We start from the raw sequence: 26,813 nt of genomic DNA, 5'->3' as shown, positions 1-26,813 counted from the left end.
GACCAATATGAAAACTGAAAGGTGGATAAGGAACTGGTTAAAGGGGAAACTACAATGGGTCGTACTGAAAGGTGAACTGTCCGGCTGGAGGGAGGTTACTAGTTGAGTTCCTCAGGGATCCGTTTTGGGACCAATCTTTTATTACTGACCTTGGCACAAAAAGTGGGAATGTGCTAATAAAGTTTGCGGATGACACAAAGCTGGGGGGTGTTGCTAACACGGAGAAGGACCGGGATATCAGACAGGAAGATCTGGATCACCTTGTAAACTGGAGTAATAGTAATAGGATGAAATTTAATAGTGAAAAGTGCAGAGTCATGCACTTAGGGATTAATAACAAGAATTATCGTTACAAGTTGGGGATGCATCAGTTGGAAGTAACAGAGGCAGCGAAGGACCTCGGAGTATTGGTTGATAACAGGATGACTATGAGCCGCCAATGTGATATTCATAGATTCATAGACTCTAGGACTGGAAGGAACCTCAAGAGGTCATCAAGTCCAGTCCCCTGCCCTCATGGCAGGACCCAATACTGTCTAGACCATCTCTGATAGACATTTATCTAACCTACTCTTAAATATCTCCAGAGATGGAGATTCCACAACCTCCCTAGGCAATTTATTCCAGTGTCTAACCACCCTGACAGTTAGGAACTTTTTAGGACTGGAAGGGACCTCGAGAGGTCATCGAGTCCAGTCCCCTGCCCTGGCATGGCAGGACCCAATACTGTTCTAGACAATCCCTGATAGACATTTTATCTAACCTACTCTTAAATATCTCCAGAGATGGAGATTCCACACCTCCCTAGGCAATTTATTCCAGTGTTAACCCCCTGACAGTTAGGAACTTTTTCCTAATGTCCAACCTAAATCTCCCTTGCTGCAGTTTAAGCCCATTGCTTCTTGTTCTATCATTAGAGGCTAAGGTGAACAAGTTTTCTCCCTCCTCTGATGACACCCTTTTAGATACCTGAAAAATGCTATCATGTCCCCTCTCAGTCTTCTCTTTTCCAAAACTAAATAAACCCATTCTTTCAGCCTTCCTTCATAGGTCATGTTCTCAAGACCTTTAATCATTTTGTTGCTCTTCTCTGGACCCTCTCCAATTTCTCCACATCTTTCTTGAAATGCGGTGCCAGAACTGGACACAATACTCCAGTTGAGGCCTAACCAGCGCAGAGTAGAGCGGAAGAATGGACTTCTCTCGTGTCTTGTTTACAACACACCTGTTAATGCATCCCAGAATCACGTTTTGCTTTTTTTGCAACAGTATCACACTGTTGACTCATATTTAGCTTGTGTCCACTATGACCCCTAGATCTCTTTCTGCCATACTCCTTCCTAGACAGTCTCTTTCCCATTCTGTATGTGTGAAACTGATTGTTCCTTCCTAAGTGGAGCACTTTGCATTTGTCTTTATGAACTTCATCCGGTTTACCTCAGACCATTTCTCCAATTTGTCAGATCATTTTGAATTTTGACCCTGTCCTCCAAAGCAGTTGCAATCCCTCCCAGTTTGGTATCGTCTGCAAACTTAATAAGCGTACTTTCTATGCCAACATCTAAGTCGTTGATGAAGATATATGAAACAGAGCCGTCCCAAAACAGACCCCTGCGGAACCCCACTTGTTATACCTTTCCAGCAGGATTGGGAGCCATTAATAACTACTCTCTGAGTACAGTTATCCAGCCAGTTATGCACCCACCTTATAGTAGCCCATCTAAATTGTATTTGCCTAGTTTATCGATAAGGATATCATGCGAGACCGTATCAAATGCCTTACTAAAGTCTAGGTATACCACATCCACCGCTTCTCCTTATCCACAAGACTCGTTATCCTATCAAAGAAAGCTATCAGATTGGTTTGACACGATTTGTTCTTTACAAATCCATGCTGGCTATTCCCTATCACCTTACCACCTTCCAAGTGTTTGCAGATGATTTCTTTAATTACTTGCTCCATTATCTTCCCTGGCACAGAAGTTAAACTAACTGGTCTGTAGTTTCCTGGGTTGTTTTTATTTCCCTTTTTATAGATGGGCACTATATTTTGCCCTTTTCCAGTTTTCTGGAATCTCTCCCGTCTCCCCTATGACTTTCCAAAGATAATAGCTAGAGGCTCAGATACCTCCTCTATTAACTCCTTGAGTATTCTAGGATGCATTTCATCAGGCCCTGGTGACTTGCAGGCATCTAACTTTTCTAAAGTGATTTTTAACTTGCTCTTTTTTTATTTTATCTTCTAAACCTACCCTTTCCCATAAGCATTCACTTTGTTAGACATTCCTTCAGACTTCTCAGTGAAGACCGAAACAAAGAAGTCATTAAGCATCTCTGCCATTTCCAAGTTTCCTGTTACTGTTTCTCCCTCCTCACTGAGCAGTGGGCCTACCCTGTCCTTGGTCTTCCTCTTGCTTCTAATGTATTGATAAAAAAGTCTTCTTGTTTCCCTTTATTCCCATAGCTAGTTTGAGCTCATTTTGTGCCTTTGCCTTTCTAATCTTGCCCTGCATTCCTGTGTTATTTGCCTATATTCATCCTTTGTAATCTGACCTAGTTTCCATTTTTTATATGACTCCTTTTTATTTTTGTAGGTCATGCAAGATCTCATGTGTTAAGCCAGGTGGTCTTTTGCCACATTTTCTATCTTTCCTACCCATCGGAATAGCTTGCTTTTGGGCCCTTAATAGTGTCCCTTTGAAAAACTGCCAACTCTCCTCAGTTGTTTTTCCCCTCAGGCTTGATTCCCATGGGACCTTACCTATCAGCTCTCTGAGCTTACCAAAATCCGCCCTTCCTGAAATCCATTGTCTCTATTTTGCTGTACTCCCTTCTACCCTTCCTTAGAATTGCAAACTCTATGATTTCATGATCACTTTCACCAAGCTTCCTTCTACTTTTCAAATTCTCAATGAGTTCCTCCCTATTTGTTAAAATCAAGTCTAGAACAGCTTCCCCCCAGTAGCTTTTTTAACCTTCTGAAATAAAAAGTTGTCTGCAATGCAGTCCAGAACTTATTGGATAGTCTGTGCCCCGCGGTGTTATTTTCCCAACATATATCTGGATAGTTGAAGTCCCCATTCACCACCAAATCTTGGGCTTTGGATGATTTTGTTAGTTGTTTAAAAAAAGCCTCATCCATCTCTTCCACCTGGTTAGGTGGCCTGTAGTAGACTCCTAGCACGACATCACCTTGTTTTTTACCCCTTTTATCCTAACCAGAAGACTCTCAACACTTCCGTCTCCTATGTCCATATCCACCTCAGTCCAAGTGTGTACATTTTTAATATATAAGGCAACACCTCCTCCCTTTTTCCCCTGTCTATCCTTCCTGAGCAAACTATTACCCATCCACACACCAACATTCCAATCATGTGTATTATCCACCAAGTTCAGTGATGCAACAATGTCATAGTTGTATTTATTTATTAGCACTTCCAGTTCTTCCTGCTTATTACCCATATTCTCGCGTTTGTATATAGGCATCTAAGATACTGGTTTAATCTTGCCTCCCAAGCTGAAAAAAGCTAATGTGATCTTGGGATGCATCAGGCGAGGTATTTCCAGTAGAGATAAGGAGGTGTTAGTACCGCTTATACAAGGGACTGGTGAGACCTCATCTGAAATAGTGTGTGCAGTTCTGGTGTTCCACGTTTAAGAAGAATGAATTCAGACTGGAAGAGATACAGAGAAGGGCTACTAGGATGATCGGGGAATGGAAAACCTGTTCTTATGAAAAGGAGACTCAAAGAGCTTGGCTTGTTTAGCCTAGCCAAAGAAGGCTGAGGGAGATACGATTGCTCTCTCTAAATATATCAGAGGAATAAATACCAGGGAGAGAGAGGAATTATTTAAGCTCAGTACCAATGTGGACACAAGAACAAATGGATATAAACTGGCCATCAGGAAGTTTAGACTTGAAATTAGATGAAGGTTTCTAACCATCAGAGGAGTGAAGTTCTGGAACAGCCTTCCAAGGGGCGTAGTGGGGGCAAAAGACATATCTGGCTTCAAGACTAAGCTTGATAAATTTATGTAGGGGACGGTATAATAGGATAGTCAAAGACCAATTAATTGCCAAAAATTAGGCTATTAGCGGTAAACATGCCCAGTGGCCTGTGATGGGATGTTAGATGGGGTGGGATCGGAGTTACTACAGAGAATTCTTTCCTGGGAGTCTGGCTGGTGAGTCTTGCCCACATGCTCAGGGTTTAGCTGATTCTCTGCATCTTGAAGTCTTTAAACCATGATCTGAGGACTTCAATGGCTCAGACAAATGTCTGATACAAGAGTAGGTGGGTGAGGCTCTGTGGCCTGCATTGTGCAGGTCAGACTAGATGATCATAATGGTCCCTTTTGACTTTAAAGTCTATGAGTCTATTTTAAGCACCATGAGGAAGGGTGAAAGCTTCACTCAGGGCTGGACCACTGAGGCTTAGCACCTGGAGGCTGAATTTGAACAGCCAGAGACCAGGGCTATTAGAGGGGCAGAGCACATAAGGATCAGGGATACCTTGAGGCAGCCATTTGAAGCTGAAAGCCACTAATATTTCTTGCTATGTACAGAAGTGCAGTGTTTGTAGTGCTAGGAGGGGATTGTGACTGGTGCAGACAATGCACTATGAAGGTTTAAGAAAATTGCCTGTTGCTTCGTAGGGATCTGTTTGCTTTCAACTAATGGAATAAAGATTGCTTTCAAACCAAAACTATTCTTTTATTAAAAAACAACAACTGGAGGAGAGATAAACAAACAAACAAAAACACACCAGCACTGTGGGGAATGGGTAAAAGGTTACACATCTTGTCTCAAGTAGTTTTCCTCTTAAAAGAAATAATTACAGTCCATACTGGGCCTCTCTTCTCATACAGGCTATTTCTCTCACATATTCCCCCACTCTAATTCCTTTGGAGTGAGGTTTTAATTTCAGGATTAGTCACCATTTCCTAGATAGTAGGAGGGGCCAGAGAGAGAACTAGAAGAAAACCCGAATCATATTGTAACACTGAAAGTTATCACAGAATCAGCCTGTTACACTAGTTAACTTCATGTTTAATTTCATTATCGCTGGTAACAACTTATTCAAAGATTACAAAATATAAACCTATAGGGCAGTTCTCTCTTAATTCCCATTTCCACCCAGTCAGCTTTGTGTGAAGTCACATTCTACAATACCTAGGAGCCTTCCACTTCTGTGAGTTCATTTCTCTCTGGGGCTTCTCCCAGAAGTGTGGGCGGAAGGGGTCTCACACGATGTGGGAAGGCTGGATCATGAGAAAAAACCACCTGTGCTCTATTTTCACACTTTCTAATCTTTCAGAGTAGCAGGAGGTGGAGAAGTTATAAATGCTTTAGATTCAAGAGTAAACTAAGAGACCAAACCACAGACGCTGGACTCAGTTTTCATATATCCTGCATGATGAACTTGGGATCGGATACATTCCCCCCATTGACTAGAAATCATTTGCCCAGCATGGAAGTGCTTCTCGTCCAACAAGGCAGCCAGATTGGGACCCATAGGCATAGAATGGCTCTGAAGGAATCAGTTGAAAAAGACAGTTGTGCCCAATTTAATCATGGCGTCCTTTAGGAGCGTGAGCAATGCCACTTAACTAGTGAGCAGCATTCTAAAAATAGTTTACCTGGGCCACAGGTCACCATAGCTTCCAGCTTGGGGGTGAAAATCAACCACTCATACCTGCAATTTCTACCTGAGGTCTTGTCAAATCCTTCACTTTCCTTGGAGTAATTTTACACTTCTCTGGTGTAGAATTCTTCACCAACACACAAACAGATTAGTGGCAATAGTGAGGTGCAGGACACCCCGCCAAATAATGGCCTAATTTACTTTTCTTTAATTGTTGTGCACAGGTTCCATTTTTCACCATTTCGTACCGAGGCTAGGGAATTGGCATTTCCAATTAATAGGCAACATGCACCTGATCAGGAAGGAGATATCTTTAAAGCAACCTCCTGGGCAAGCACTTGGGCCAAACCTGCTTTGGGAGCCAAATACGTGGTATTCCGTCGTTCAAGTTATTGTACCAGGCTAATCCTCTTCCAAGCCCTTTCGAAAAAAATATTGACCGCCAACCAACGTCAACAGAGGGATTGGGATGGTGATGGGAAATAAGGGAATGCCGCTCTGCCTTTCCCTAGCTTCCTCTGTTGTTAGCAGAGGGCAAATGCCATTTTCCCCTATCCCTGCCATTTGTTATAGTTCAAATAATTTTAAAGTGAGGAAAATGGAAGTAAACTATCTGCTTCTGCAGCACAACCTGAAGCAACATCAATGGCAATTGGGAAGAACGATTTGTTGCCAAAGGGGGAAACTCGATGAACTAACAATTGCTGGAAATGGGGGAAACAGTATAACTGTGATGCTCAGGGTTTGTTTAAGACTAGGAAAAGTGATGGAGTTTAAGGTCAGTTCAAGCGGGAAAGCTAATGCCAACCACTGCACCTGGACTGCATCTGAACTACATCTTTTTACACCCAAGCATCACTAACTTGAGCAGCCACGGCCAATGTCGTACAGCCCTAAGTGGATGGGACAGCACATGTATTTTTGCGCTCAGTGTAGCTTGTTTGGATCAACAATCTCGCTCCACCTGGAGGCCTGATGAACATTCCTCGGCTTGGAGGACACACTCCTTTGACTCAAAAGAAAAGGAGTGATCAGAAAAAGATCACAGGATTGATCCCAAAGAAGGGTGGAGCTGCAAAAAGGGCAGAAGCAGGCACTTATCTGGGTGAGGCTGAGACACCCAGCAGGAAAATGGTACAAAAATCACTATGTGGGAATTAGCAAATATGATTTTTTTTTAAAAGAAAATCTTGGCGAGCCTAGCCAAGGCAGTTGTTGCCAGTTCTCGCTCATGTGGATTTTCTTATGTCTATAGGGATTGAGCTCTGATTAAAGCTTTTCCTGCACTCAGAACACATGTAAAGGTTTCTCTCCGCTGTGTGGATTCACGATGTTTGATGAGGTCAGAGCTAATTATTGAAACTTTTCCACACTCAGAACATGTGTAAGGGTTCTCTCCTGTGTGGATTTTCTATCGCGAGAAGAGGGCTGAATTATCATGAAAGGCGTTTCCACACATCAGAGGGCCAATCATAAGGTTCTCAACTGGGTGGATCTTCCCTATGTCGAGAAGGTTTGCGCTCTGATTGAAGCTTTCCCAGCACTCAGAGCACGTATAGGGTTTCTCTCGCAGTGTGAGTTCTCCAATGTCTGATAAGGGTATAGCTCCTTGATTGAAGCTTTTCCCGACACTCAGAAACACATATAGGGTCTCTCTCCTCTGGGAGTCTCTGATGCCGGAAAGTCTGAGCTCGCCATTGAAGGAAGCTTTTCTTCTTCCCGCAACTCATGGCATATGTATTGTGTCTCTTCCAAGTGATTCTCTCATGTGTAATAAAGTCTGAGGCGCTCCTCCAGTTTTCCTCTGGCATCGAGCTGAGTCTCACAGAGCTTTTGCTTTTTCTGGAGTGCACAAATCCCAGAAACATTCCCTTTGGATCTTCCTGATAACATCCCAATGTGGCTCTCCTTGCTCAGCATCTTCCTGGCTGGGGTTGTCTCCTACTTATTACTCAATTCACGCATCGCCAATCGCCGGATGGAGACAGAGAGAATTCAAGACATGTGTCATTCTCGTGTGCCGGAGAGAAAGGAAATCTCAGAGAGAGAATCAAAAAAGGGATGAACAACACCAAATATGTGTGGGAAGATCAAACCTATCAGGAGCAGATTTCCCCAAACCTTCCGCCAGAGGAGAGGGATCAGTTTTGGTCCGCATCTCACAAGAACACCCAGGGGAAAGCGAGCAATTGGAGAAGGACCTGTTGCCTATTGTAGTCAGGATAGGTGGGAAGCCAGAATGACACTGCCTCATGATTCATCATCGGCAGTACCAATCCTGAAGTCTGGAGAGCTCGACAAGGTCTTGTAGGGCAATCCAAATGTTCCGTATTCACAGACAGTTTTTGAGTTTGTTTAACCAGGGGTACGCAACCTATGGCACGCGTAGATGAACTGATTTTAGTACACTCACACTGCCTGGTCTGGCCACCTACGTACGGGAAGGTCTGCATTTTAATTTTAATTTTAAATGAAGCTTCCTTAAACATTTTAAAAAACTTAGTTACTTTACATACAACACAGTTTAGTTATAATTATAGACTTATAGAAAGAGACCTTCTAAAAACATTAAAATGTATTACTGGCACGCGAAACCTTAAATTAGAGTGACTAAATGAAGACTCGGCACAGCACTTCTGAAAGGTTGCCGACCCCTGGTTTAACCAATTCCTCACCTGTGCAGGCAGCTCTTGGGGGCACTTCTTTCTCAGAGCCCAGGAGGTCTGGGACCCATGGCTCTTCCCCTTGTTTCAGCTGTGAGATCACATCAGGTTTGGAAACTGGAAACCCTACTGCAGGCAAAGAAAACAAGGGAGGTCAGTGGAATTTCTGGGATACTTGTCACAAAGAATAGTCCATGGTTTTAACCCTGGCTCATTGTTAAGCAGTAACATCCCAAGGCCAGCTTCCTTGGCTCAAAGTGGCAGGAGAGTTATTATAAATCATATTCATTACCTTAGTGCCTAAGGGCCAAGTAACAGAGGGTCCCCATTGTGCTAGGCAAAGTACAAACAGAGAATAGTAGAAGGCCCATGCCTTGAAGAATTTACGATCAAAATAGACAAGACAAACACAGAATGGGGGAATGGGTAGAATCCACTGTTAGAAAATATATATATTCAGTCCTGCTTGTAAAGCCTATACTTTAAGAACTTAGGTGTATTTTTATCACTTAGGGGTATACTTGGGGTATAAAAACAAAGAATCAAAATCACAGTCTGGCTAGGATAGTCTGAGGCCTTGTTATTAGGCTAAGGCCTTTGGCTAAACAGCAGAAGAAGCCATAAGCTGGGAAGCATACGGTCACATCTTCACCCCAAACCAGTCACACTGAAATAAGGTGGTATTGGGTTGTTAGGAAGATGAGCCTGTCCTGATAGCGCTCATCACCACCAGATAAAGAAATAGATCTTAAGATGGTTAAGGAAACTTAGTTTGACATCAGCCTGTCTGGCAAGAAATCACTTCTCAATGGTTGTGGTTTTGAAGCCTTCATTTCTGTACTGTTTTATCTTTATGGCCACTACTTTTATATTGTTAATCTGTCTGGTTCTCTATTTTTTTCTGTCTGCTGTATAGTTACATTTCCTAGGTGGAAGTTAGTTAGGGTAGTGGGATATATTGGTTAGAGAATTATGTTACAATATGTTAGGATTGGTTAGTTAAATTTCATTAAAATGATTGGTGAAGGTATAGCTGAGAATATTACTACATAAAATAGAGGGGGAAGGGAAATTGGAATCATGTTTGTTAAGGGGGGGGGAGACAGGAACACAGGCAAAGCTCTGGAGCATCAGAGCTGGAAACAGAACACTGGGGAACAGACTCTATTGGAGTATTGAGATAGGCCTGAATGCTGTGAAGGGCTTAGGAATATCCTTGCTTGGAAACTAACCACAATAAACATGGCATTATCTGCACTTTAGACTTCTGGTCTTTTGCCGTCTGAGTGACAAGAACCAGGGAAGTGGGAGGCCCTCTAACAAAACAGACGTGACCTGATAAATAAGAGGTAAGCCTTTAAGGAAGGTTTTAATACACTTTAGAGCTGATCAGGGATTCCCACGAGGACTGATGAGGGGGCCATGGTAAATACACATTCAGATCCTTTTCTTGTTTTATATCCTTTCCCCATTAGACACACTGTCATGGATCCATAGGATCTGTGTAATGCCTGGGCTTTTAAACAGTCCTTGCAAAGCCTCTGCCTTCAACACTCCTACTTCAACCTGTGAACTCTGCCAGCAGGTCCAGTTGAACTACACTCCTCTTCAGAGACTGTTCCTCATTCAATGCGCACAGCATTTTTTTGCTGTGACACTGGGCAGACTTTTAAAACATAGCAGGGTTTATTAGTGAACTGAAGCACAGCACTGGAAAGTCCTTAGATTAGGACAGAGAAGCAAAGAAGACAATATAATCCATATTGGCCAATGCCCATGAGCCATGCTGCTGTAGAAAAGAGTTTAGTTTCCTTTCACTGTGCTTGTCCATTTGTCTTCGCTCCAGTAGAGCTCCCTGTGCCTGCGAGCCCAGTTCTTTCTGCTTCCAAAAACATAACTAGTCCATGTATGCTTCACTCAGCCAAGCTGAGATCCTTCCACGGACAGGTGACAATTATTTTCTTGTCTCTGTGGGGTATTCCACTGATGTAGGTTGGTCCCAGCCAGTTCTTAATGACCCATTCATATCACCCCATGACAGCTCCATGACAAAACACCTCATGTCTCCTCCTCTTTATAATCATACAATACCAATCACACAGGGAAACTGAGGTGTGTATTGGCATCTTAGAAGTATCACCAAAATTCCCACCTCTATCACACACACACTGCTCACAGCCCTTGGAGAGAAAGCAAAGCACAGGAACTGGACATTAGTCCAGTGAATACAGTGGACGACAAGCTGCAATCCTCACACACTGGTCAAAAAGGAGAGGCATGTGAGTCCCTGCCCATAGAGAGGGGCTGGCTAGAGGCCTGATACCTGAGGGGCCATTCTTTGAGCAGACCATGGAGGCAGGTGAAAGGCTTAGTTACCCCAGAACTGTGACATCGCAAAAGGACATTCTGGGGAATTAGGAAATCTAGTGACTCAGGTGTAATGGGAGGGAGAATTAAACTCCCCCAGTGTGTGGAGAAGGCTGGGGAATTAAACACTAAAATTCAGGAGCAACAGCCTCTAATTCTTCCAGAAAAGGAGAAGGTAAGAAACAAGAACTGGGCCACGCAACCTCAGGAGGGACAGGCTCAAAAGATCCAAGGAGCCTGGAGGGAAGACAACTTGTGGCTGCTGCAGATGGGGAGAGGGGAGATGGGAGATAAGACTGTCTCCAAACTCTCACTCCTGTTGACGCTGACCTGATTTTATGACCTAGTCTCATTTACCAGAATAGGTCTAAGGAGAGAATCCCAGATCAAATATTTTGCACCCTCATTTTGAGAGACTAACGAGGAACCACAAACAGGGGTAATACGCCACAAGATTCTGAAAGAAGGAAGTTTGAGGCGGGCTTTAGCAATTAAGTTGCTATGCAGTGTCTCAGCAGTTGGATGCATTCATATATTGGAATTATTAATCAATAAGTGATGTAAATCATTAGTATTAATGCTTAATTATGGACTTCCCAAGGCCACATATGGGTTGGGGCCGGTATTAACATTCTTGTAATCAGAGTAAAGGAGCAGATATGGCATATAGCCATCCTCTTACCATAAGAAAGTGGATAAAATACCTCTCCTAGTGCACATTTTTTCATTTTGTCAGGTCCCCAAGTAAAATGAAGCAAGGCCTCCATTCTGATGGTCTCTCTTGCCCCTCGATCTTTGTTTCCAATGGTGTCCCTCTTTACTATACTTATCTTAGTCTAATCATTATGTATATTGATCCTTGCCTGTGATTTCAATGATAACTGTCTGTATTGAATCAAGTTTTGTGTGTTTCACCAAATTTCATCTTCTCAATTAACTTTGAGGAGCCATGTACGAGGGAAAGTTGTACCCCAACATGTAATCTTATAGGTGTAAAAACTGTACAGGCTGCACTACCACCCTGTGATATCATCAACAAGGTGCCCATTTGTGTCTGGGTAGTGGCCCTGCTATGGGAGGGAGGAATGCAGCAAGGACTCAGGATCGGTGGCCGGGGTCGCTGTGCAGAGAGCTAGAGAGGTTATATGGGGAAGGGGGTAATGAGAGGGAGAGGGAGGTCAAGAGTTAAAATAACATTTGAGGAAAATATGTATAATGAAGTGAAACTGAACAGAAATAAAACTGGAGTGCAGGCTCTAAAGCAACAAGGCTTGGGTAGGGATTCGGGGTTAAAGGTCTGGGGATCCCCCAGAGCTCTAGATCCCCAAACCTCTTCTCCCTCCCACTGACCCACCCAGCCCACTTCCTGGGTGCCTTTCCTCCAGACTCCCTTCCCCTTCTTCCCACTACTCTCAGTCATCGCCACCTCTCGGCGCCCTGGTAGCTTCTTGTGTTCCCTCCTCATCTCTCATTACCTCCTCCCTCCCTGCTGCTTCTTAGCTATTAGCCTGCACACACCCTCCCCATATCTAGGCACCCTAGAATTATCTACCCCACCTCTTCTCCTCCCCTCCCACGGCTCTGTTCTCCCTTCACCCGTGGGGTCCTGAATGGCAACATTATACGCTCTCCTATCAGAAGAGGAGCTCATCTGACTGTCACACAAGCCATGCATGAGTCATACACCTATTTACTCAATTTAGAATTCTACAGGCAGCATATTTTCCTCTTAAAATGAGGAAAAGGCATGAAAGCTACAGTTATTAATGTATCCAATAAGGATACATTAAATGCAATTTTAAAATGACTGATAGCACCAAAAAGGCACATGTCCAAATATTATTCTAATGGCTGGGAGATAAACTAAATAAAGGGGGACAAGGAAACTTGTCAAAACTTGGATGATGAATAAAGGTATAAAGTTATTACTACTCAGGTTCTTTAGAAACCCCACAGCTTCTAATAACCAAGGTGACAGCACTCCTTACCCAGCAAGACCACCGACTCATAGTTCTCCTGCATGACATCCCTGTAAAGGTCTCTCTGACTGAGGTCCAGCAGAGCCTGCTCTTCCCTAGTGAAATACACAGCCACTTCCTCGAACGTCACCGGCCCCTGAAAGAGCAAGAGTCCAACACTCAGTACCTGCTGCCCCACTCACAACCCCACTATTCATGGAACAGCAACACCAGGGAAATGGAAGCCATGGGAGGCACATGTTAACAGAGTCCCACCCCACCTTGCTTCGAGTAGCCAGGAGGCACCAGAGGGTAGCAAGAGAGAAACTTGTGTCTCCCAGCTGACAGACGGAGGCAGGGTCTTCACATTTATCACATACCTACTAGCCAGAGCTTGATATAGGAGATGAGGCTGTCTCTGGACCCTGCTGGTGGCTCCCTGGTAGGAATCCCAACACTCTCCAAATAAAATATATGGAAGAAAGGGGAAGTCAATAGTAAAGAATATAAGTTAGAAGGTTAGAACTGTAGAAAATTGGTAAGGGAAGCTATCAGAAAACAATGACCAAATCAATGAAAATAAGAAGGAAGTTTTTAAAAGTATATGAATCTCAACAAAGATCGTGATAAATTACTATATAGAAATGGCAGAATTATCAAAAATAATGCAGAAGAGGTAAAAGTCTTTAATAAATATTTCTTTCCTGGATTTGGAGAAAAACAGATGATGTGACTCATATCATCAGATGTTGACGACGACACTCCATTCCAACAGGACTTCACGAGGACATTAAACAGTGGCTATTAAAGTTAGACATGTTTAAATCAGCAGGTCCTGATAACTTGTATCCAAGACTTTTAAAATGCCCGGTGGAGGAGCATGGTGGACTATTAATAATGATTTTAATTAGGACTTGGAACACTGGGGAAATTCCAGAAGACTGGAATAAAGCTAATGCTGTGCCAGTATTAAAAAGTGTAAAAGAGATGCCCCAGCTAATTACAAGAGTATCAGTCTGACATCGATACTTGGGAAGATAACGGAGCAGTCGATACTGGATTTCATTAATAAAGAATTAAAGGAGGGTAATATAATTAGTACCCATTAAAGGTTTAGAGAAAATAGATCCTATCAAACTAACTGGACATCCTTATTGGAGGAGATGAAAAAAGTTTGATTGCAGCTAACAGTACTGACGTAATATTCCTAGACTTCTGTAAGCCATACAACTTGGTCTAGCACAACATTTTGACTAAAAAACTAGAATGATACAAAACAAACACGGCATACATGAAATAGATTAAAAACTGGGATTGTAAATGGGGAACCATGGTCGAGTGGATTTATTTCTAGCAGCTTCCTGCAAGAACTGGTTCTTGGCCCTGTGCTATTAACATTCTTATCAGTGACCTAGAAAATAAAATAAAATCATCACTGATAAAGTTTGCAGTTACCACAAAGATAGGGGGTGGTAGCAACAAATGAAGTGTCAGTAGATTCAGGCTCCAGCACTGGGAGTCTGGGAAGTTTTCCCAGCCCTTTTTGGAGGGCTATTTCCTGTTCCACAAAGACGGGAAGTTCCATTCCCAACTCCTGTGCCTTGAAATTAGGCCCTATCTGACACTACACCCCATATTCAGCATAGTGGTATGGTTATAATATTATTAGGACATAATTATGATGCATTTTGTGCAAGATGCATCATGTGTGGTGTCATTGGAAAAGTTATGATTTGCTGAATATGATTATCCCATTTGTGTGCGTGGATCATGTTTGTATCTGAAGTTATGGATATTCACTGTGTATCTGTATTTCAAATGTGCTTACTTTGGGTAACACCTACAACTAGTCTTTCAGGTACAACAACGAAGAAGCCAGACAGTGCTGAAGGCTCATCAACAAAGACAATGGACCATGCAAGAGCTTAGCACTCAGCAGGGCATGCTAGGGCATATGATCAGACCACATGACACTGAACTCCATCTTGGTACCTGTATTTTTCCACAAACTGGACTGGGAACTCAGTTTCAAACAAAGGGGTCCTGCCATATGGAAAAGCTACATAAGGTGGGGTGTGACAGCATCTCTTGGCCTTATTCCCCACACAAGAGAACTCCTGGAAACACCTGAGGAACAAAGACTGAACTGGGGGAAGTGCTGATCCAGGCTAAAGGGATTTCTAGCTTGTGTATGGAAACTTGGTGGACTGCTGGTACCATCAGTCAGGGTGAGAAATTGCTAATTCAAATTCTATCCATCTAGTATGTTAGGCTTAGCAAATAACCAAAAACTCAAACTAAGTAATCTGTTTTGATCTGTTTGCTATCACTTATAATCAATTAAAATCTATCTTTCTGTAGTTAATAAACTTGTTTTATGCTTTATCTTAACCAGTGTATTTTGAGTGAAGTGTCTGGGGAAAAATCTCAGCTTGGTTACCCCAAGCTTGTTGTGTATATCTTTCCCATATCGAGGGGAAGGTGAACGATATTAATGATCTTACATTATACAGATCCCTGTGCACTATAAAATGGTATAATTCTGGATTATACTACAGCAGGTGTGCAAGGTTTGGGAGCTGGGAAATTGGCTGTTGTCTTCTATCTGTCCTTCAGTGGCTTAGGTAAAGCACTCAGGTAGCTTAGCTGGGTGTATGGTACCACCTGCTCTCGGGTTGGGTGGTAACAGGACCTGGAAAGGATGGCTGAATCTCCAGCAAAGCAGTGTGAGAAAGGCCAGCCCAATTTGAGGATTAGAGGACACAGGAGTTCCCAGAAGCCCCCCAGATTGGACCCCAGGGATGATAATCCATCACACCCTAGATTACACAAATCTCAGCAGGTTTGTCACATCCTGTCCCCTCCCTTTCTCTACCCTACCTCCCTTTCTCTACCCCAGCTGGAGGTGGTGGGAGCTGCCTCCCACCACCTCCAGCTGCTCCCCCTCTCCTTTACTCCTCCTCTTCCTTGAAGCAGAGTCCATCACCAGCTCCCTGATAATCCCTTACCTGAGCCAGCTCCATTGCAGCCATTTCCTTCCCCCTGGGTGGATCTGGAGTGAAACCTGGACGTTATTCTGTAGCCTGCCAGGGCGAAAAGGGGAACATGAGAGAATTCAGATGGGGCTTTTGTCCATTCCAAAAGCCGATTCTGCCCAGGATTTTCTCCTGCTAATGACCATTCTAGGTTCTGCCACACTGTGAAGCACAGAGTGACTTTATTGCAGTGCAGGCCTAGCCCCCTCCCACCAGGGTGTAACCCTCTGAGACATGGTGAAACCCTCCCAGTAACAGAGTCTCTCTGTTACACTTATCAAGTTTGCGGAAGATACCAAGTTGGGAGGGTTGCAAGTGCTTTGGAAAATAATCTGGACAAACTGGAGAAATGGTCTGAAGTAGATAGGATGAAATTCAATAAGGACAATTTCAAAGTACTCCACTTTTAGGACGGAACAATCAGTTGCACACATACAAAATGGGAAATGACTGCCTAGGAAGGAGTGCTGCGGAAAGGGATCTGGGGGTCATAGTGGATCACAAGCTAAATATGAGAAAACAGTGTAAAATTGTTGCAGAAAAAGCAAACATCATTCTGGGATGTATTAGCAGCAGTACTGTAAGCAAGACACAAGAAGAAATTCTTCTGCTCTACTCCATGCTGATTAGGCCTCAACTGAAGTAGTGTGTCAGTTCTGGGTGCACATTTCAAAGAAAGATGTGGATAATTAGAGGAAATCCAGAGAAGAGCAACAAAGATGATAAGATCTAGAAAACATGACCTATGAGGGAAATTGAAAACTAGGTTGTTTAGTCTAGTGAAAAAAGATTGAAAGAGACAGAAACAGTTTCAAGTATATAAAAGGTGTTACAAGGAGGAGGGAGAAAAAAGTTCTTTTAGCCCTGAGGATAGGACAAGAAGTAATGGCCTTAAATTGTAGCAAGGGAGGTTAGGTTGAGCATCAGGAAAAACCCCTAACTGTCAGAGTGGTTTAAGCACTGGAATAAATTGCCTAGGGAGGAGTGTTGGAATCTCCATCATTGGGATATTAAGAGCAAGAGGACAAACACCTGTCAGGGATGGTCTAGTTTCACTTAGTCTGCTTTGAGTGCAGGGACTAGACTAGATGACCTCTCGAGGTCCTTCCAGTTCTATGAACCAAAGGAAGTGAATCAAGGAGTCACTTTGGGGGATTCTCCCTGTCATTGTCCCCAAGGCAGCTCTCTAGGTTTACAAAGCTGTTTGATGTTCCAGCCTTTTATACAGTCTTCTCTGGAGGCCCCCTTTCATGGCTGGGTCCTACTTCTGCTTTGGCAAGTGGACCCCAGGGACTCTGAGAACTGGGCCTCCATTGTCTCAGCACACCTTGTTCTTTCTGTGGCTCCCCAGTGAGTCCAAATGAGTAGAATACTCCTTACAGAAACTGTGAACGTAAGAATAGCCAACTGCGTCAGATCAATGGTCCATCTAGATTAGTGGCCAATGCCAGGTGCTCAGAGGGAATGAGCAGAACACATAATCATCAAGTGATCCACCCTGTCACCCATTGCCAGCTTCTGGCAAACAGGAGCTAGAGACACACCACAGACTTAAGGTCAGAAGGGACCCATTATGACATCTAGTCTGACCTCCTGCACATGCAGGCCACAGAACTCACCCACCCACCCTGTTAAGAACTCCTAACATGTCTGAGTTATTGGACTCCGCTCAAATTTGTGGTTTGAAGAACCTCCAGCTGCAGAGAATGCCATTCAGCAAGTGACCCATACCCCACGCTGCAGAGGAAGGCGAAAAACCTCCAGGGCCTCTGCCAATCTGCCCTGGAGGAACATTTCTTCCTGACCCCAAATATGGCGATCAGCTAAACCCTGAGCATGTTGGCAAGACTCACTAGCCAGCACCCAGGAAAGAATTCTGTGTAGTAATTCAGATCCCATCCCATCTAACATCCCATCACAGACCACTGGGCATACTTACCTTCTGATAATCAAAGATCAGTTCTCAAATTAATTGCCAAAATTAGGCTATCCCATCATACCATCCCCTCCATAAACTTATCGGTGCTTAGATGTGCAAGTCCCATTGATTTTTGTCAATGATATCTCTGCCCATCCTGCCTGTGACACTGGCAGATGAGGCATTAGCTCTTGCAAAAGCCCCCATGTCTTAACTGAACATGGACAAATGCACAGATGGAATCAGTCTGGCTCACCTGTGTTAGTATTGTTAAGACAGATCTAAGAATTATAAGAATGTGTTTAGTGTTTAGAGTTTATTGAATGCTTGCAAGTTGCTGCCTGGGTTAATACCTGACTAGCTGCACTGTGAGCCTCTGTGGCTCTGTGAATCACCAGACAGGAGAGAGATTTTATCTATGTGACGTGCTGATTGGCAACAGAATGCATTACATCCTGCCTGGCAGGAAAGGTCCATCAACACCAGATAGACTATTATGGGTGTAGTAAGATGAGGCCCTGAGACAAACCCTTGGGATCAGAGGCCCAGTATGAGGCCAGAGGCCTGAACTGAAGTACTGGTCAAGACATTGCTAACAGAAAGCAAAGGCAGGCCCTGCTCACAGAAGTTGACAAGAGCATATACACATGTAAGTACGAATAAAATGAACATAAGGACAATATGACGGATATACAATATGAAAGAACAATGCAATGGATAGACAATGTGATGGATAAACAATATGAAAGGACAATATGATGGATAGACTTATTTTTTCGAATCAATCTGCACCATGAATCACAGAATATCAGGGTTAGAAGGGACCTCAGGAGGTCATCTAGTTGAACTCCTTGCTCAAAGCAGGACCAATCCCCAGAAAAGATTTTTACCTCAGTTCTCTAAATGGCCCCCTCGAGGATTGAACTTATAACCCTAAATTTAGTAGGCCAATGCTCAAACCACTGAGCTATCCCTCCCCTGCCCTTCCCTCAGCCTCTCCTCATAAGTCATGTGTTCCAGCCCCCTCATCATTTTTGTTGCCCTCTGCTGGACTCTTTCCAATTTTTCCACATCCTTGTAGCATGGGCCCAAAAACTGGACACAATACTCCAGATGAGGCCTCACCAATGAAAGGCAACACCATAATGCATAGAGGGGCTACACCTCAATGCATTCAATGATGTGAAACCTGTTTGTGCCTATGTATAAGAATGCATCCCTGAGTGGACACCTTTATCTGGCCTAGGGGGGCACTGGAGAGTCCCGCCACTGACTGAGCCAGTCCATTGTCAGGGGGCACATAGAGTCCTGCACAGTCTGTGGGGAACCATTACTGTGCTTCCTTTGACAATAAACCTGGCCGGGTGCCTTCATACCTTATCAGAGTCTGTGGTCACTGGGGCCTCTCTCGGGGTCTGCTGTGTCAGCAATCTGCAGAGCCGGGGCAGCACACAGAGGGAACACACCCATGCAGCCGATTGATATCAACATTGAACAGAGCAGAGCACCATACTGGTACCATCTGACGACACTGGTGACCGCGACTGCTGATCTGGTGAATAAGTGGGCTGTCTGCTGTAGGAATCGTGATCTAACAGGACAGAAAACCATAAGCTAGGGAACGCCTTTAACTCCTCCCTTCAAATCCCCACAGAGTTTAAAAAGTATAATGGGGAAGAAACATGTAATGTAATTTGTAAAGCAAGGACAGAGACTGTAGCCTTAAAATGTAAAATATTGCAAACTATAGCCACAGCTGTTAAATGGTTAAAACAGCATGCCACAAAATCAGTGGGGCAAGTATCAGTAACAAAAGAAACAGTTCAAAGACTCAAAAGAAGCTACACAGCCCTGGAATGCTCCCATTGCCATTGCAAGCAACCCAGAGACAACCAGCACAGAAACAGACTAAAACATTGGAAACAGCTGCAAGGAACCTACAAAAAATACATGTGCCGTCCTCTGTTATAAATATTTGTGGTCAACAGCAGGCTTCAGGTAGCTCCCCTGTGCCTGAAGAAGGGAGGACAGAAATGGAAAAAGGTGGCCCTAGGAAAATTAAAAGATTAAACTGGGTCCACTGCAGTGCAGCCACCACCTTATGAAAAAAGCCAGGTTCTGGTAAAAGCTAAACCAGGACCTAGATTGGTGCCTGTCAGAATGGGAGAAGTAAGTGCACACATGGAAAAAGCAGCACACAATACTTTCACTGACTTGGTAAATCAAATGAAGGAAAAAATGGGAACAGTTCACAGAGCACATTAGGAGACAGGATCTGCGACTCGATCGCAGGGGAGTAAATAAAAAAGAATCTCAAAGTAAAAAACCAAAATTAAGTGGGTTAACACTTACAACTGATGCATTAAACATGGAGCTGCCCAAAAACAGTTAACTGCAGCAAAAAAGGGCACTGCTGCCACCCACTTGGCATGCACACAAAAGCAACAGACACTGAGGGAACCAATTCAGGTTTTACAAGAGCAAGTAACTACCCCACTCTCCTCTCAGAGCCAGGATAAAAACCAGGGGCGCAATTCCCAACTGTGCAGGTTCCCAATTGCTTTGACCCACGGAACCACACTCCGCGCTCATATCTAAAAACATAACCACCTTTCTCAAACATTTTTACATACCGGTCAAGTTTTTTCCATTATATACTTTCTTAGTTTGCTAAACTGGCTGCTGCTGCCTGTACTTTCAAATACCTTGATACAGTTAATCCTTCTTGGCTCAGGTCTCGCTACCATCCTAGGTTGCTCTTCACCCCCTCGCCCTTTCCCCTGCCTTTCCTCACTTCGGCTGTCTCTCTGTTTAAAGGTTAAAAGTTATAGTTTTTACAGAATCCTCCAAAAGATAAATCAATTGAAAACAGAACAAAACAAGAAACAAAAAGAAAACAAGGTAAAACCTTTACTTTAAATACATCCAGTAAATGAGTTATTTTAACCCTTCGGGAATGCAACAGCTAGAATTATTCCTAACTTTCTTGAAGACAGAGTTGCCAAGCAGCCGAAATGCACACTCTGCTTCTAACCTAACCACTCACTAATATTTGAAACATGGGCTTTTCTTAGTTCCATCTAGCAGAGTTTTAAAATAATGTTAACTATAAAGTAATGCAAAATTCCTTGTTACCAAATACATAAAAAAATTAATATTTGCCAAATTTATTGTATCAATTTTTGTTAAAAGTTTTAAACACGGTAATAAGTTGTTTATTCAAATGTTTAACCCTTTTAATTTTTTGTTTGCCTTATTTTGCATAGTTATGAATAGAATTCTGTGCCATTTGTTTCTAATTGTAAGTTTGTCCTGTATGTCATGCGCATTGTCCAGTGTTGTGTGTATCATGTGACTATTTTTATTTGGTTGCAACAAAAGTCAATTTTATACTCTTTTAAAAATACATGTACATGTGGGACCACACTATTTTAATATTATGGTTGAGGTATAACCTCATAATATTATTAATATCATTTTTTTTTCAAAGTTCAACAAGATCTCAGTTATAAATATATGTACATATATTGCTGCCTCAAAAAATAATGAAATTGCAAATAAAAATAATTCTCTTATTAATCACAGTTTCGTTTTGTTTTTGAAATTTTTTTTTAAATATTTTATTCAAAGAAACAGGGAAAACCTCAACATTAAGGTAAAGATAATATTAACAAAATGTCAATTTCTTGCTTGGGTTTTTATAAACTTGTTTGGGTTTTTTTTTAAAAAGTTGTTTGCACTTTTAAAGATAGTTATAAGAATGTGAGAGCAAAATGTTTTAAAATAACAATTTATGCATCAATTAGCCAAACAATTTCAACAGGTTTCCACCTTTGGCTCCCAAACATAACAAAACATCATGAAAGTTTAATACCCTCAAAGTATTTGCATGGACCTGTATTTAAAATTTATTTTGGTTTAATTTTACACACTTTTCTTTTATGTTATCTCAGTGGTCCCCACGGGGCTGCAGGTGCTGGTGTTCCCAGTCCCCAGCTGGTGCAGGGCTGCGGCTTAAGCCAGAGAGAAGCTGAGGCCCTGCGCCTGCCGGGGACAGAGAACGCCGGGGATGCAGGCTTCATTTTATGTTATAGTAAGAATAATATATATATTTGGACCAGCAGTTCAACAATGTTTTACTTTTTTAAAATAAATAAGATGAAAACTGTTTTTGATATTAATTTTGTAAAAACTCCTTAATTTTTCTTACAGGTAGATAAAAAAGAGCAAATTCATATGGTAAGGTGAAAGAGTAATTGCCAAATAATTTAATTAATACCTTTTATGTGTAAAATTACCCTTTGTATCTTATGGATTCATATATTATATAGTATTAAATATGATTTTTTGTATTATTTAACGTACAAATACAAAATAAGCCTTGAAAATTTGTTGGCGCCTGCCACACTCTTCTGAAAACATGAATGTGCTACTCGCCACAAAAAAGTTGGGGACCACTGTGTTATATATGTTATGTTAATAGGAAGCAGTGGCTGTTAAAGTTTGTTCTTCTAAACAGTTAACAAGAGTGCAGTTGGTATCACAGGCCAGGTCTACACGACGCACGAAAATCGATTTTAGATACGCAATTTCAGCTACGAGAATAGCGTAGCTGAAATCGATTATCTAAAATCGATCTACTCACCCGTCTTCACCACGCGGGATCGATGTGCGCGGCTCGCCATGTCGATTCCGGAACTCCGTTGGTTTTGGTGGAGTTCCGGAATCGATGTAAGCGCGCTCAGGGATCGATATATCGCATCTAGATGAGACGCGATATATCGATCCCCGAGCAATCGATTGTAACGCGCCGATATGGCGCGTCGTATAGACGTGGCCACAGGCAAAGTAACTCTAAAAAGCTTGTTAAAGTTATGTTACTAACTCTTTTGCTGAAACGAAGTGTTCAGCAAGGGAAAGCAATACACCTTCTCATGGAAGATTGTGAGCATCTATTTTAGCCGTTAAGCATTACATTTAGTATAAAATATTAGTAATGCACCTCAAGTGAAAATGAATATCTATACAACAATTGCAGAAGTATAAAAGACTTGGTCCCTATTATACTGTAAACACTAAATTAATCTGTGTATTAAATCTGGGTTACTAAAAACAAGAGAAATGTAAAAACAAAACAAACTTTATTATATTAACTAACTTAAGAACAAAGACACCAGAAGATATCACATCACAAAGACACCAGAGATATCTGTACATAGTGAAGAAATCCCCAAGCATCAAGAAAAGAAAAATGAAATGCTTTATAGATAAGAGACTGGTCAAACACACCTCTACCTATCATATATGGACAAAAACCACTAGCTGGACCAGGATAAACTGTCATTTAATTTCAACTTGGTTACTGGGTAAAAATAACTGCATTATCGTTGTACAGTTGCTGTATTATGCATATTTTAAACGTTGTACAGCAATAATATAATTTTGCTAAACTGTTTAACCAACACACAGGTAAAAATCAACAAATGAATGGCAGCAAACAACAGGAAGGCAAGGAAAAAACAAATTGGTAAAGTAACTTACAATTGGGTAAACAAATTCCGTGTTAGTACCAGTCATAATTTGGGTTAATGACACTGCACCCAAAATAAGACATGTTATTCAAACCAATCTTGCTCAGTGTCTGGATACCAATGCGACAGCCTGACACAGCAATATTTGATAACTTACTGAATGGAAGTCGCCAATTTATCTGGACAACAACATCCATAAAACCAGCGAGATCTACATCAACTAGTGGTGTACCATGGGGCAATGCAATCCATGGAACAGAGAAGCAAGTCATTCCTGTTTCCTGCCCAGCAAAGCTTACCAGAGGGTGACAACCAGCAGTAAGGGTGGCCCATAACATGAATGCACAGTACTGGGTAGTAACTAATTACAAGACATTTATATATAAAGGCCTCATTTGTAGTGTCACTACTCCAAATTTCTGTTTTACTTCTCATACACATAATACTGAGAAACAACACTATAACAATGCCTATCCCAGTATTTCAAAACACTCAGCATACTACTAATGATGAGACAGGTGATAACTGGAATTGCCCTAATGGCAGTGTGTTTCTATCTGTGTCACCAAAGTAAAAGGGTCAGAGTACAACACTAGATTGGAAAAACATGGTTATGCTTGGACATAAGGTGGTGTCATACGTACACATACATACCACACATATATACCCATATACGCTACAAATATATATGCCGTATCCATTTTATTTGGGAGTGCCTCTAAGGCTCAATCACACTACTACATTCCTCAGTCATGGTCCTGGGTCTAACATTGCCAGGCCACCATAAAGGACTAAAAAATAATTGGACAATAAAATGTCTACCACTCATACGAGGGAATGTGCAGACTAAGGACAGATGGGGCATGAGTGTATGGATGCTAAAATGTGGCGACCACATAACAGTGTTTAGCCCACTGGGTTATCTTCAGTTCATGCATTATACTTTTCCGGGACGAGTAAACATCCTCCCCATAAAAAGACAAGAAGTAGGGGAATGTAGTAAGATGAGGCCCTGAGACATAAACCGTTGGTATCAGAGGCCCGGTATGAGGCCAGAGGCCTGAACTGAAGTAATAGTCAAGACATAGCTAATGTAAAGCAAAGTTAGGCTGTGAGCCAGAGGCAGGCCCTGCTCATCTGTTTGTACCTGTGTATAAGAATGCATCCCTAAGTGGACCTCTTTGTCTGGCCCAGGGGGCAGTGGAGAGTCCCGCCACCAATTGACTTGGTCCATTGTCAAGGGGCACATATTTGTAGTATGCCCTGTAGAGACTGCAGGGAACTATTACTGTGCTTCGTTTGACAATAAACCTGGCCGGGCGCCTTCGTACCTTATCGGAGTCTGTGGCACTGGGAGTTCTCTCAGGGCCTGCTGTGTCAGCGATCTGCAGCACGCAGAGGGAACACACGAACATAGCCAACTGATACCAACATTGAACCGAGCAGAGCACCACACCGATGGCGTCTGATGACAGTGGGATGTTAAAGAAGACAAAAGACTGTTGTTGTGCTCTTGACTTCCCATTAGCAGAGTTTGCAGCTCAGAGCACATGGCAGGAAGGGGATGAAAAACCCCATACAGAAGGAACTGATTATCTGTATGCTGCTTGGACTCTGGGGGGCAGTTTCTAGGCATTAGCAAGAGATCCTCAGCTGCTTAGCCTGTGTTAGTCCTAAAGAATATGTAGAGCTTGCTTATTATAGAAGCTTCTATTACCTTTTGAAATTTAAGACTGTAACTCGTCTGCATCTATATGATTACCTGCTTTAACTTCGTAAACAACTCTCATTTCCTTTTAAATAAATCATAACACAGGTTATTACAGGACTGGCTACAAGCGTGTCTTTGTTGTGAGATTCAGTTGACCTAAGGAAGTGACTGGTCCTTTGGGACTGGCAGTAACCTGAACATTGCTGTGATTCGTGGGCTAAGGCAGTGGTTCTCAACCAGGGGACTGGGACCTCTGCGTGGCCACGAGCAGGTTTCAGTGGGGCTGCCAAGCAAGGCCAGCATTAGACTCGCCGAGGCCCAGGGCAGAAAGCTGAAGTCCCAGGGCATGGGGCTGAAGTCTGGAGCACTGAGCCCTACCACCCGGGACTGAAGCCAAAGCCTAAGCAATGTATGGGGCATGGGGCCCCAGGCAGTCGCCCTGCTTGCTGCCCCCTAACGTCAGCCCTGGCTTTTATATGCAGAAAACCAGTTACTGTGGCCCTCATGGGCCGTGGAGTTTTTATAGCATGTTGGGGGAACCTCAGAAAGAAAAAGGTTGAGAACCCCTAGTGTAAAGGACCATCTGTCACAAAGTTTGGCTCAGCTGCGTGGTGAGACATATGGGATCACCCAAGGGGACTGTCTGTGATTCCATGTTAATGCTGTTACAGAGCCTGAAGCGTTTACACTGGATACTTGGTTGGTGAAATCTCCATACAGACCTCACAACCAATTTGGGGTTTGTTCCCTGCTTCTTACCAGTCTGCCTGAGGCTGGTGCTCATGCTCTCGAGTCACTGAAGACAGCATTACAGAGACTTCTGGGCACAACGCCACCAGCAGCAATTTGTAGGAATCAGAGCAGGCTTTACAGTGACACAATGTGGGCCAAATGGTCTATGGACTCCACCAAGCCCCAGTTCTCCTCCAGGGCACATCAGCATCCTGGCAACCTTCTAGGAGGGTCAAAGCTGCAACTCCTTCAGGGATGATGGATCTCCAGTAAAGCATCACTCGCACCCCATAACCTGCCTTATCTCCTGAGACACAGGTGAGAGACAGAGGTGCACAACGGATCCGGGAGGTGTGCAGGGAAAGGGATAACAAAACACACCTTCTGGGGGTCACCCCTCAGGAAGTGAAGGTGACAGGCACTGTGGTGGCAGTAAAGGGCTAGAGGAGGGAGTGGGAGCAGGAGGGAGCAGCACCCTCAAAGGCAATGCTGCCAGTGGGTTGCCCCAGCACATCAGGCATGGGGCTGATAGGGGGCCATTCCCTGGGTCTGGGAGCCTGTGAAGGGCTATATAAACCCCACGCTAGCATAGAAGGGGTTAAACAGCTTCTTTAGTCCGGACTGGCCCGGCCCCTGCACACCTGCAAATCATGCCAGGACTGGAGCAGGAGTTAACAGGAGAGACCTAGTCTACTCACAGGGGGGAAACACTGGGAAGGGAACGGTTTGTGGAGCATCTCCATCCCCCAAGAGAGGGCTGGCAGCATTCGGGGCTCTGGCCTTCATCGATGGAGGGTGGGGATCCTCAGAGGTCAAAGGGACAGTGGGCTGAAACTTGCACTGAAGACCCAGTAAACTCTGAAGGCAATTGAGGGTCCCCAGAAGTAAGAGAGGCCCATATCCTGATGGGAGCTGTCCACAGTTTCTCCCCCACACTCTCTATTCCTTTATTTACCCTTGTTTGCCAACAGTCGGCTCTTGTGCTGTTTCACCTGGTGCCCCGAGAGAGGAAGAAAGTGCCCCGAGGCCTCAGCCAGAGGGTTGAGCCCTGACACACTAGAAGGACGTGCCCCTGTAGCACCCCAGGGTCAGGGGGCAATTGGCCTCACAGAGATGCACCCCAGAAGGCCTGAGGCCCAGCAGTTGGGCACCGTGGTTTGATGGGCTGGATGGCCTCTCACTGGGGGCTGCCAGAAGCCTGGAACATGGAGTAGATACAGGTTGGCCTGGGCAGCAGGAAGCAGGGCAGCTTC

The 26,813-nt window shown here is 43.4% G+C and overlaps 3 protein-coding genes across 6 annotated transcripts in view; 1 reads left to right on the top strand and 2 right to left on the bottom strand.

The window, feature by feature from the left end:
- Positions 1 to 19,146, bottom strand: part of LOC116821731 (zinc finger protein 264-like) — a 78,806-nt gene extending 59,660 nt beyond the window's left edge. Inside the window, exons 1-4 of the mRNA XM_075070413.1 lie at positions 18,963 to 19,146; positions 15,642 to 15,716; positions 12,664 to 12,790; positions 8,321 to 8,434 (exon numbers count right to left, since the gene is read on the bottom strand). Coding sequence (XP_074926514.1) covers positions 8,321 to 8,434; positions 12,664 to 12,790; positions 15,642 to 15,665 — 265 coding nt within the window. The 5' untranslated portion in view covers positions 15,666 to 15,716; positions 18,963 to 19,146. The remainder of the gene's footprint in view (positions 1 to 8,320; positions 8,435 to 12,663; positions 12,791 to 15,641; positions 15,717 to 18,962) is intronic.
- LOC116816480 (uncharacterized) overlaps positions 1 to 26,813 on the top strand; it is a 560,774-nt gene that overhangs the window by 220,898 nt on the left and 313,063 nt on the right. The window lies entirely within an intron of this gene.
- Positions 1 to 26,813, bottom strand: part of LOC116821735 (uncharacterized) — a 310,474-nt gene that overhangs the window by 181,075 nt on the left and 102,586 nt on the right. The window lies entirely within an intron of this gene.

This window comes from Chelonoidis abingdonii, chromosome 11 (genome assembly GCF_003597395.2).
Source record: "Chelonoidis abingdonii isolate Lonesome George chromosome 11, CheloAbing_2.0, whole genome shotgun sequence".
Classification (NCBI taxonomy): Eukaryota; Metazoa; Chordata; order Testudines; family Testudinidae; genus Chelonoidis; species Chelonoidis abingdonii.
The sequence above is the reverse complement of the archived record's forward strand: the minus strand, read 5'-3'. Positions and strand labels throughout refer to the sequence as shown.